This window comes from Hemiscyllium ocellatum, chromosome 36 (assembly GCF_020745735.1).
Source record: "Hemiscyllium ocellatum isolate sHemOce1 chromosome 36, sHemOce1.pat.X.cur, whole genome shotgun sequence".
Classification (NCBI taxonomy): Eukaryota; Metazoa; Chordata; class Chondrichthyes; order Orectolobiformes; family Hemiscylliidae; genus Hemiscyllium; species Hemiscyllium ocellatum.
Genome location: NC_083436.1, coordinates 39999440 through 40012293, shown reverse-complemented (window position 1 = coordinate 40012293; position 12854 = coordinate 39999440). Strand labels below are relative to the sequence as shown.

The window sequence follows — 12854 nt, the reverse complement described above, 5'->3', positions numbered from 1 at the left end:
AGCAATACATTTCCAAGTCATGATGGTGATGGCCTGGAGGGGAACTTGTAGATGGTGTTCCCATGTATCTGCTGTCCTTATCCTTCTTGATAGAAGTTGCTGTGGATTTGGAAGATGCTGTCTAAGGATCTTCTGTAAATTTTTAAAATGCATCTTGTAGATAGTACATACTGGTGTTACTAAACATCAGTGATGAAGGGAGTGATGCCAAACAAACTGGGCTACCTTAACCTAGGTGGTGTCAAGCGTTTGAGTGTTGTTGGAGTTGCATTCACCCATGCAAGTGGACAGTAGTCCATCACACTCCTGACTTGCGCCTTATCAATGGTGATCAGACGTTGGGGAGTCAGAGGGCGTGTTACTTCCCACAGTATTCAGAGCCTCTGGACTGCTCTTGTAGCTACTGCTTTTATGTGACAAGTCCAGTTGAATTTCTAGTAAATGGTAACCTAAGGGTGTTGTTGTTTGGGGATTCAGTGATGGTAGCACCATTGAATGTCAAGGGGTTAAGATTAAATTGTCTCTTATTACAGATGTCATTGCCTGGTTTTGTGTGGAATGCATGCGCCTTGTCACTTTTCAGCACAAGCCTGGATATTGTTTAGATTTTATTGCATTTGAACATGGACTGCCTCAGTATCTGAGGATTCGTGAATGGTGCTGAACATTGTATAATCATCAGCAAATATCTCCATTTCAGACCTTATGATGCAGGGAAGGTCATTGGTGAAGCAGACAAAGATGGTTGAGCCTGGGACACTACGCTGAGGAATTCCTGCTGGGATGTCTTGGATCTGAGATGACTGACTTCCAACAGCCACAACCATCTCCACCAACAAGTGAAGAGTTTGACCTGATACCTACCGATTCCAGTTCTGCTGGAGCTTCTTGATACCACACTCAGTCGAGGACTGCCATTCCCACTTCCCTCTGGCATTTTGCTCTTTCGTCCATGTCTGAACCAAGGCTGTGATGAGGTCAGGAGCTGAGTGGCAGTAGCAGAATTCAAACTGGGCATCATTGAGCAGGTGCCACTTAATAGCACTGTTGATGATATCTTCCATCATTTTACTGCTGATTGAAAGTAGACTAACGAGACAGTAATTAGCTGGGTTGGATTTGCTCTGCTGTACGTACAGGACATTTTCCACATTATCGGGTAGATGCCAGTGTTGTAACTGTTTTGGAACAGCTTGGCTAGGACAGTGACAAGTTCTGAAATACAAATTTTCAGTACTATGGCCAGAAAGTTGACAGGGCCCACAATCTTTGCAGTATTTCGTCCCTCCAACTGTTTCTCGTTATCACACGGAGTGAATTGAATGGCTGAAGACGAGTATCAATAATGCTAAGGACCACTGGAGGAGGCAGAGATGGATCAATCACTTGGTACTACTGGTTGAAGATTGCTACAAACGCTTCAGCTTTATCTTTTGCACTTGTGTTTTGAACTCTTGAACCATTGAGTACGGGGATACTCCTAAGAGTTACTTGTCCAGCACCACTCACAACTGGATGTAGCAGGATTGCAGGGCTTAGATCTGACCTGTGGGTAATGGGATCACTTAGCTCAGTCTATCACTTGTTGCTTATGCTGTTTGGCATGCAATTAGTCCTTTTGGGTATTTTGAGATATTTTGAGGGAAATCTCTCGATACACTAGACTCTACTGAATCCCTGTTGATTCCATTCCTTGACCAAAACAGACCAATTTAGCAAATAACAGTGTCCTCTGTGAAAATCAAAACTACTCTCTGCCTTGAAGCATGCTTCTTTCAAGTTTTGCAAGCCAAGCTACAGTGAGAAAAGTTTTTTTAAAAAATTGAAAAGACAGCGCTGATAAAAAGGTATTTTGGAAAAGAACAATTGATACTCAAAACATAGAAGTTGAATCAATGAAAGCAGGAAACACAGAAGCATTCCTGACAAGCAGCACTAATAAGACAGTAATTCATTTTGTTGAAACAAATAAGTATATTAACTGTTGACTTCATTGTTGCAAAGCACAGATATCCTGAAGAAACTGCTTTAACAGTTTATGCACTTATTCAAAAACTGTAAAGGATAAGCTAAAATAAAATATAAAATTACATTTAATTTTTAAACTTGCACACTCAAATCTTTTCTAATTGTCTGCTTTTTAAGACCCAACTGAAAGTTTCCAACCTTGAGTAAGTAACTTACTGCTATAACTGTGACCATTTGCATATGCTACAATTTCTTGGACGAATAGGACGAGTCAACAAAATGCTGAAATTAAGTGAAATAATGTATGTTTTATTCAAACATTACAATAAAGTGAAATACACATTAACTTTACCTATCAGAGATTTGAGTTTTGCCATCCAATCGAAGATATCGGTGTTTATGGTGTCTCAAGAATACTTCCAGAATGTCCAACATCATAGTAAACTGACTAAAGAGCACAACTCTGGAACCCTAAAAGCAATATCAAATTAGAGGCATTGATATAAAATTGAATTAGTACTGGAGCTTCTCAGTTTTATTTCAGCACACATCAGTTATCAGCATACACACAGGCATTTGTTTTTTTTTCTAGTAAGTATCCTATTCTGTTAGCCATAGTTAAGTCCGGAGAGTTAAGCATTACGATGTGCAAACTATTTGTTTTATTTTTAAAACGTTCAATAAAATTATATTCAAATAGATGTTATAGATTGAAAATAGCATTGCATAAAGACTTAACTAATGAATTAATATAATTGGAATATAAGAGACTAAAAATATAACTGATATTCATAATGCGGGAAACTAAGTCTTGAGGAGTGCTTTTTCTTCCCCACATTCCTATCACAAACCTTCTGTGCAGACCATTTGTCTGTTCTATCCAAAATATTCTTTCGCGCTAAGGGCAGAAACAGAGTTCCTACAATCCATTTCCAAGCCCTGAACATGCTACTCAAACCTCGAACATGAGATGTTGACAAACTCAGCAAAAATACTTACTGAATGCATGCTCCGCTCAGCTTACACAACATAAAAACACAGCAAAAGCAACTATCCAAATATTATTTCTAACTTACCTCCAGTAGATGATCATCAACGAAAGGGAATAAACCTTATTATAATTGTTTGGAAAATTACCTCCTCTTTAAGTTCTGTAAGTATACTCTCTAGAATTTGGAACTTCCCAGAATCCAAAAGCAGCTCCATTTCTAACTGAAAGCTTCTTATGCTACTGTATTCTTGACACAAATGGTGCAATTCAAAATCCGTCATCGCCTCCATGTCTTCAAAGATGAGGTCAGGGTTGGCATCTCTGTGAGTGGGCTCCTGAGGATGGAATGAATTAGCATTAAAGGCTCCTTTCTGCATCTCAGTCATGTAACCATCATACACTATTAAAGGGAAGTGAGTTTTAGTCTTAGCTTTACTTAAGACATTTAATTTGCCAGTACATAACAATAAATGCTATACAAAAGCCACTTATTTCTTAAAGGAACTTCATTCAAATTTATCATCTTAACTTTGCTGGAAGTAGCTAGTTAGGGTTTTATTTTAAATCACAGAAATTAAGAAGAATATTTTGAAATTGGAGCAACTTTAGATGTGATCAGAAATCTTACCTTTTTCATCAGTTTGGCCATTTTCCTCAACTTTTCCACAGTGTAATATTGCCTATGAAGTAGTGGGTGGTTAGCCATCTTTCGAAGTTGCATCATCACATTACATAACTCGTGCTTTTCTGAGATAAACAAAAATGTTAATTGTTCACTTATTGTTCAGGTTAGAATTCCTCAAACAAACTGCATTCTGTTAACTTGTTTGAAAAGCTTCTCACACTTTCCGTTTACGAAGCTGAGGAGACTTGTATTAAAACAAAATAAATGTATTCATACAAATTACTTTGTCTGTCATTTTTTAAGGCAGTTGTGTGGCATGTTTCTTCAAGTTTTGATATTGTAGAGTGACACGTGATGTTCCTTAAAACCATCCACGCACAATGATCTTGAAGATCATCCCATAATTCTCTCACCAGCACAGTACTATGGAGCAAAGTGGATGCAAACTCCCATGTGTCACTGAAGACAGCATTTAATTTTTAACTGTAGAAAGACTTGGGACTACAACTGTAAAGGTCCTTGATTAAAAAAAAACATAAGGAGTGAACAAAGCTGAGTTTAAAATAAATTCTTCATTTATTTGCCAAGGAGGATTCTGCATCATGAACATGTATCATCATTTTAGTCTAAGTGGAAAGACGTTTTAAAAGCTTTTAACTAAAAAAAATGACAAAAGTACAACTTAAAAAATGAATATAGCCAATTGCACTTAATTAGATTGAACATACAACACAAAATTAGTCATCAACAGATATAGAATGTACCATTACTGTTGATTGATTTCTTCAACTTCTTGTAGAGAGCAGCATATGCTTGTTCTTGTTTATCAGACATTGAACATATTTCTACACGGTCTTGCTTGGGTGGAAGCTGTTGTAAGACCTAAACAACAAATTTGAGGAAACAACTTTCAAAACAAAAAACAGGAAAGAGAAAACAACATTGATATCTCATGGATATTTGGAATCGCTTCTTCCTATATTTGGACTTATGCTTGCTAGGAAAGCACATAGACTATTTTATTTTAGCAAAATGTTAGTTATAACTTGATTAATGTTGGGTGATACAGGTATCCAAGCTTTTTTTTGTTTTGCAGGCGACAGACATTTAATTTCAAGGGCCAGTCACCCGGGTTCGATTCCAACTCAGACAACGGACTGTGGGGTTTGCACATTCTCCCTGTGTTGTATGAAAGTGTAGGTGAGTTCTGTACCTTTAAGGGAGTGTGAAGGCTGGTAAGGACTGAATGACACCACAGAGTGTGCTGAACAGTTTAAAAATGTAACATTTGGTTATGAAACAAATAGCTGGAACTGTGTTGCCATGGTAAATTACAAATTCAATTCGGCCAGTTTAAATTATGTCTCAAGATACCAAAATCCAATCAAATTTGAATTTTATTGTTTTCATGACACCAAATCAATGAGACAGTCTGATGTTTTGGGGTATATAAAGTCAGGTATTTTGAACAGTTGGGGAGAATGGCAGACAGCAGCAAAGCACCAACCGCTGTCAGAAAAGCTCTCTGAGAGGTACCTGTCCACAAGACATTTGTACAACAGAAGACTGAAGGAAAGACCACCAAGGAAAATCTACAGAGGAAAACGTACAGAGGAGAATTGACACAGCTGGCTGGTTTTGAAATATGATTTTGTGTAAATCTTATTCCAGGTTTTTCGTTTTTAAAATCAGACCAGTATTGTATAGTGGGAGGTAAAAGATAGGTTTAAAAAGGAATTGTAAATAGCTGCCGTCTAATGTTCCCTTTTGTACTTAAAAGAATAAAATTGTTAATGTTTTCTATAAAGAGTGATATTTGGGATAGTTTTTTGTCACTTGAAATTTCACAGATTATCGCGTGAGGTGAGATTTTCTGTGTGTCTGGTTTTAAGTAGCAGAGGGCTTTACCCAGTGTTGTAACATCAAGTTTGTGTGGGTTTCCTCCCACAGTCCAAAGTAGTGCAGGTTAGGTGAATGCTAAATTGCCCATAGTGTTCAGAGATGTGAATGTTAGGTGCATTAGTCAGGGGAAATGTAAAAGTTGTAGGGTACGAGAATGGGTCTGGGCGGGAAACTCTTCGGAAGGTCGGTATGGACTTGTTAGGCCAAGGGGCCTGTTTCCACACAGTGGAGATTCTATGAATACATATCTTACAATCAATATCACTGAAACTAAGTCAGTACCTTGTTGGTGTTAGAGGGAGATTGATGTGCACAAGTTGACAGGTCATTATAATATTATTGCTATTGAACGTTTGCTGTGCAAAAATTAGTTGGCAAATTTCCTACGTTACAGTTGCTATATTTTAAAACACACTCTTTGGTTTTAAAGCATTTTGAGATGCACAGGAGTCATGAAAAATGTTATATCAATGCAAATGGCCACTTTTTTGCACTGATGGAAGGTCATTGATCTGCAACTTTAACTTGGTTTTTCTGAGTGCAGATGTTGCCTGGTCTCTTCAGTGCTTCCACAACTTGCAATGTTTGTCAACTTTTTTTAAAAAAAAGTATACTCATGAGGGATTCATAGAGTCAGAAATGTACAGCATGAAAACAGACCCATCAGTCCAACTCATCCATGCTGACCAGATATCCTAAACAACATCTAGTCCCATTTGCCAGCACTTGGTTAATATCGATCTAAAACCTTTCTATTCATATATCTATCGAGATGCTTTTTAAATGTTGTAATTGTACCAACCCCCACCACGTCCTCTGGCAGCTCATTCCATACATCCAGCACCCTCTGCGTGAAAAAGTTGTCCCTTAGGTCCCTTTTAAATTGTTCCCCTCTCACCTTAAAGCTGTGTCCTCTAACTTTAGACATCCCCACTCCAGGGAAAAGATGTTGTCCATTTATCTTATCCATGCCTCTCACGATTTTGTAAACCTCTACAAGGTCACCCCTCAGCTTCTCATGCTCTATGGAGAAGAGCCCCAGCCTATTCAGCCTCTTCCTATAGCTCAAATTGTACAACCCTGGCAACTTCATTGTAAATCTTTGAGCCCTTTTAAGTTTCCTACATGAAGGAAATCAGAATTGAACAAAGTATTCCAAACTAGCCTAATCACTGTTATGTATAGCTGCATTATCATCTCCAACTCCTATACTCAGTGCATTGACCAATAAAGGCAAGCATACCAAATGCCCTGTTCACTATGCCATCTACCTATGACTTCACTTTCAAAGGTAGTCTCCTGCAGGTTAGCATCACTGCAAAGACATGCAGCATTAAAAAGTAATGCAATCACTGCACATAACATGCTGAGAACATTCAGCAATATGTAAAATGTGCACTAAAAGACCTTTTTTTTTAAAAAAACAGAAACATTGTTCAGATAAAATTCAACAAGTCAGGAATGAGCCAAGACACGAGATTACAGGAAGAACTGTTACCTCACTCTTTACTCTCCTCAGAATAAATGGCTTCATGATCTTCTTGGCATGAGCAATTCTCCCTTTTTCAAAACTACTTTGCTGTTCCAAGGTTTTCTATAAAGAAACAAGACAAACTATAGGATAAATACATCAAGATAATGGAACAGTAGCTGTGTTAATGTATTTATAGAGTTAAGCATATCTGCACTTGAATAGAGGATGAGAAGAAATATGAAAAATGGTATAAAGAAAATATTCAAGCAAACAAGATCATCTGTACAGAAAATGAATAAAAACAGTAATATTCGTAACTCACACTGTTGAAACCATCAACTAGACTAGCTATATACACAGCACTCAAAAGGCTAAACTTAATTTTCAGTATCAATAATTCGACACAAAATGAGTGCAACTACTACTTCAAACAAAAATAGTAAACGCTGGAGAAGCACAGCAGATGTGAAGAGAAAGAGTTAATGTTGAGTCCAAGGATAGTTCTTCAAAACTGAAAGAGTTGCAAAATTGTGCTTTTTATGCTGTTAATAGAGGGGGGAAAGTGTCAGAACAGATTGTGGGAGCAAAGGAAAAAGGGGGCGACCATGGCTGCAAAGGATAATTTGAGATACAAAATAAGTTTGACAAAGAAAATACAAGTCACATGATACCAAATTGTAGTCCCACAAGTTTAATTTGAAATCAAAATAATTTTAATTTTGGAGCTTGGACATCTGACGAAGGGGCAGCGTTCAGAAAGCTTGCGAGTTCAAATAAACATATCAGACTAAAACCTGATGTCATATGACTTCTGATCTTGTGCATACCAAACCAACACCAGCACCTCCACATCAGAGAGAAAATATGTCAGTTCTGCTGACAGCAAAGCCAACAAGATTGACATCAGACAGATGAGTAGGATTTGTAATCAAAATGGAGCTCATGCTTTGAAGCTGTTGGACTCAGTGCAGGTTCATAGCTCCTTGAAAGTGGAGTCGCAGGTAGATAGGATAGTGAAGACGACGTTTGGTATGTTTTCTTTTATGGGATTGAGTATTGAGTACAGGAGTTGGGAGGTCATGCTGCGGCTGTACAGGGCATTAGTTAGGCCGCTGCTGGAATATTGCATGCAATTCTGGTATCCTTCCTATCGGAAAGATGTCGTGAAACGTGAAAGGGTTCAGTATAGATTGACAAGGACGTTGCCAGGGTTGGAGGATTTGAGCTATAGGGAGAGGCTGAACAGGCTGGGGCTGTTTTCCCTGGAGCGACGAAGGCTAAGGGGTGACCTTATAGAAGTTTACAAAATTATAAGGGGCATGGATAGAGTAAATAGGCAAAGTCTTTTCCCTGGGGTTGGGGAGTCTAGGGCATAGGTTTAGGGCGAGCGGAGAAAGATATAAAAAAGAACTAACGGGCAACTTTTTCACACAGAAGTGGTGCATGTATGGAATGAGCTGCCAGAGGAACTGGCCAAGGCTGGTACAATTGCAACATTTAAAAGGCATTTGGATGGGCATATGAATATGAAGAGTTTAGAGGGATATGGGCCGGGTGCTGGCAAGTGCGATGAGATTGGGTTGGGATATCTGGTCAGCATGGACAGGTTGGACCGAAGGGTCTGTTTCCATGCTGTACATCTCTATGACTCAAATGTACAGGGTGATTGATTGAACAAAAGACTGGCGGGGAGCAAAGTGAACATAAGGGAAGCCCTATCATTGTGCTGGAATGCAGGAGGAAAGACGTGAGGGCAGAAGTGCGGAAAATGATTCGGACAAGAACGAGGGCCCTGACAACCATGGTTGGAGGAATCCTTGGTTAGTGAAGGACATGATGGAGGCTCTCCTGTGGAAGGTAACCTCATTGGAATGGATGTAACAGAGATACAGCAAGTGGAAGAATGGAAGTGAGCAGGGTGGGAGGAAGTCTGATCAAGGTTACGTTGGGGCTGTAGTGAATATAAGTGGACAGCCTCACCCCAGAATTAGAAATAATGAAATCAAAGCAAGGGGAAGAGTGAGAAACGGACCAAGTGATGAGAAAAAGGAAAGAAATTGGAAGTAAACGGCAACATTTTTTCTATTTATGGGAAAGAGCAGGAATCAACATCAATACCGTTATTGACACATTAGTGAAAGAGTTGTGGGAGGTATTGTAGAAACACCTTCAATATATTACTGGAAGACATTTGATGCACTCAGGTTCACTTTAAAACAACTGCCTTCACAAAGGCTTTCACAAGTGCAAGCATTCTGAAGTTTCAACATCGGATTCCTTATCCAGAAACAGTGCGTTCATATAATCTGGCATGGAACACTTTACAGGCCTGTAATGGCAAATTCTCATCTGTATCCAAAGAAATGATCTTGCCCACTCCTGACAGAAAAATGCTGACTTTTATTTACATTGATGTTGGAACAATACTGACTGAATCACCCCCATCAACAATTTACAACTCACCTGTAATAGCAACAAATCTGTTTAGCTTATTTTGATGTGCCTGATCCTAGTAATAAAGTACCAGCACAAATACATCAAAATATTGTTTCTAAAAAAATGTTTCTATAAAAAAATTGAGTTGCAAACATAAATAATGATAGAAATTCTGAACTCATTATCATTGAAGTGCTCTAGTCCAACAAATGTTTTATTTTTAAAATAAATCAACTGTACATCAACACAGTTATTATTTAAAACATTTAATGCTTACACTTTTCGAGGAAAACATCCTGCGAATCTCACTAGTACTGCTGCTGAACATATTTGGCATGACAAAATTCAACAGAGACATCAATTCTAGGAGATTATTCTGCAGTGGAGTCCCAGTCAACAGCAAGCGATGTTCAGCCTAATAATTAGAAAAAAATTCAGCTGTCAATGAATTTGCACTGAATGCTCGATACTTTAATGTTATAGGGATTCAGCACCACTAGAGGGTGCACCAATCCAAGAATTTTGATCAGAATATCAAACTTATACAAAATACTCCCCATTCAAAAGTATTCTTATTCAATACATTCACATACTGGAAAAAAAATCTATTACAAGAAACAAAATTGTTCTATGGCAGTAAATATTCAAAATGAAAAGGTATTGGAATAATAGAAAACAACAAGCAATGAACTACATTAGCCTGATGAATAAAATAAGCAAGTAACTGTAGATTAAGTCGGCCTTCAAATGTTTTTAAACTTACGTTAAATGTCATAAGATGCTGATATCGAATGGAACTCATATTTTTCAGCATGTGTCCTTCATCAAAAACTGCATAATGGAGCTTTAAACGTCGAAAGAGACTGCGGTCATCTGCATTACTTATTGAGCAGCTATACCTGTTGATTAAAGCAACAAACAGATTGCATAAATTTTGCTGTTTGAGTTTGAAGTGACAAAATATTTAAGTGTTTTTTTTAGCATTTCAAAAACTCCTTCATTAATGGCTTTGACTGAGCTTTTTTTAAAAAAAACAACTTGCCCTGACCTTGTCAATGATTAACAGAAACTGGACAAAATGGGGATTATGGAACTTCATATAAACATGACAATCCAATAATTGTTTCTGCTTCAGCAGCATCTATTTTGAATGGTTAAGTAGCAATGAAAGTATAGACATCAAATCAAAACTTCAGTTATCAATGAACTTGCACTGAATGCTCAATATTTTAATATTGTTGGGCCTCAGCACTTCTAGAGGGTGCACCAATCCAAGAATTTTGTACCAGCTTTTAGCAATGGCAATTAACGACAGACTTTGTACTCCCTCTTGTGGCAAAAAGCGAGTGCAACAGAACAATGCTCAACATTGTTGAAAACTTCAACCAAGTGTGCAAAGTGAGTGCACATTTTGTATCTCTACATTCATCTATGCAAACACTTGTATGCACCAAACTTCAATGTCTAGATGTATTATCCATGGGCTTCTGCATTATTCAACAATCACAAATCTCTGTTGGAATAGTGCATGCAATAGAAATTCCATTACTTACGTAGTCACAATTACACTGAAATCCACAAACTTGTGAAGTATATCAGATCTGAGGACTTTCCGGTCTTCTAAAGATCCTAAGCACCAAAAGCATCAAATCCATAAATTACTTAAAATAAAGAGTAAAAGGTGCTTTACCTAATGAAATTTTACAGCTAAGTGCTGGATTAAGGTGAGGATTAGTACTACATGTGTAACTATCATAATATTTTATTCTATTTCTCAACTATACCATTAGATCACAAGCTGTAGGAGAATTGGGTCACTCAGCCCACTGGGTTTTGTCCACCATTCTATGAAGATGTAACTAGCAGAGTCGGCAAGGGGGAGCTAGTTGATGTATATTTGGACATTCAGAAAAGTCCTGAATGAGAGATTATTGTGCAAGATTGAAGTGCACAGGATTGGGGAAAGAATCTCACTGGGGCTTACAAACTTCTATGACAATGAGACAGCGTAGATATATGGAGGATGTTTCCAATGGTGGCTGTGCCCAGAACCTGAGGTTTTAGTCTGAGGATTTGGGAGTGAGACATTTAGGACAGAAATGAGAAGACATTTCTTCACCCAAAGAGTAGTGGGCCTGTGAAATTCATTGCCACAGGAAGTTGATGATGCCAAAACATTGAATGTAATCAAGGTGCGGCGAGATATAATACTTGGGGAGAATGGGATTAAAGGTTATGGGTAGAAAACAGGATTAGGCTATTGAGTTGGATGATCAGCCATGATTGTGATGAATGGCAGAGCAGGTTTGAAGGGGGGGGAATGGCCTCTTCTTATCTTTTATCTTTCTATTCAATCATGGCAGATATGTTTCTCAACCCTATTCTCCTGCCATCGCCCCAAAACCGTCAACCCCCATATTCATCAAGATCCTACCTATCTCCTCAATGCACTCAATGACTTGACCTCCGCAGATTTTTGCAGTAATGAGTTTCACAGATCAACCACGGTTGGCTGAAGATCTCAATTATCCCTTCATTGAGACTGTGCCCTCAGGTCCTAGTCTCTCCTACTATCGAAAACTTGTTCTCCAAGTCCACTCCATCCAGGCCTCTCAGTATTATGAAGTTTTAATCAGATCATCCCCGCATCTTTTTAAACTCCATCGAGTGCAGATCAAGAGCCTTCAACTGGACAAATATGACAAGCCTCATCACTGGGGTCATTCTTGTGAACCTCCTCTGGATGTCCGCCAATGTTAGCACATCCTTCCTTCGAACAGGTCCCACATTACTCAATATCCGAAACGCAGTCAAATCAGAGCCTTATACAGCCTTGGCAGTACATTGTTGCTTTGGTAGTCCAGCCCTCTTGAAATGAATGCCTACATTATATATGCCTGCCCAATCCCCAACTGAACTTGTATGCGAACTTGAAGAGAATCTTGAATTAGAACTCCCAAGTCCCCCTGTGCTTCAGATTTTGGAAGTCACTTCCTATTTAGAAAATAGTCTACAGCTGTATTCTTCCCACCAAAGTGCATAACTACAATTTCCCACATCTTTTTCACGTTTGCTACTTCTCTGCCCACTTGCCCAACATGTCCAAGTCCTTCGGCAACCTCCTATTTCCTCATCACTGCCTGTCCTTCCACCTCTTTTTGTGTCACTTGGAAACTTAGCAACAATGCCCTCAGTTTCTTCATCCAGATCACTAACATATAACGTGAATGGTTGTGGTCCCAACACTAACTTTTGCAGAACTCCTCTAGTCCCCAACTGCCATCATGAAAAAAAACCTTTACCCCACTTGTGGCCTTCTGCCAGTCAGCTAAATTCCCATCTATGCCAGCATCTTGACCGTTATAACACAGGCTGTTAACTTATTGTATTTAGCAGCTCTTGTGTAGCAGTTCGTCCACGGCTTTCTGGAAATCCAAACAGATCACATCCACAGGCTC

General features: G+C 38.6%; 1 protein-coding gene across 3 annotated transcripts in view; it reads right to left on the bottom strand.

Moving 5' to 3' along the window:
• The window catches only part of LOC132833332 (SWI/SNF-related matrix-associated actin-dependent regulator of chromatin subfamily A containing DEAD/H box 1-like), a 120394-nt gene that overhangs the window by 11762 nt on the left and 95778 nt on the right, over positions 1-12854 (bottom strand). The window contains exons 13-21 of one of the 3 annotated variants that reach the window (XM_060851509.1): positions 10950-11025; positions 10160-10295; positions 9674-9811; positions 6985-7080; positions 4349-4466; positions 3588-3706; positions 3106-3294; positions 2321-2439; positions 865-1044 (exon numbers count right to left, since the gene is read on the bottom strand). In XM_060851509.1, the coding sequence (XP_060707492.1) occupies positions 865-1044; positions 2321-2439; positions 3106-3294; positions 3588-3706; positions 4349-4466; positions 6985-7080; positions 9674-9811; positions 10160-10295; positions 10950-11025 (1171 nt within the window). Of the gene's footprint in view, positions 1-864; positions 1045-1065; positions 1359-2320; positions 2440-3105; positions 3295-3587; positions 3707-4348; positions 4467-6984; positions 7081-9673; positions 9812-10159; positions 10296-10949; positions 11026-12854 lie in introns of those variants that run through there. The other 2 variants (XM_060851511.1, XM_060851510.1) reach the window with 2 other exon arrangements.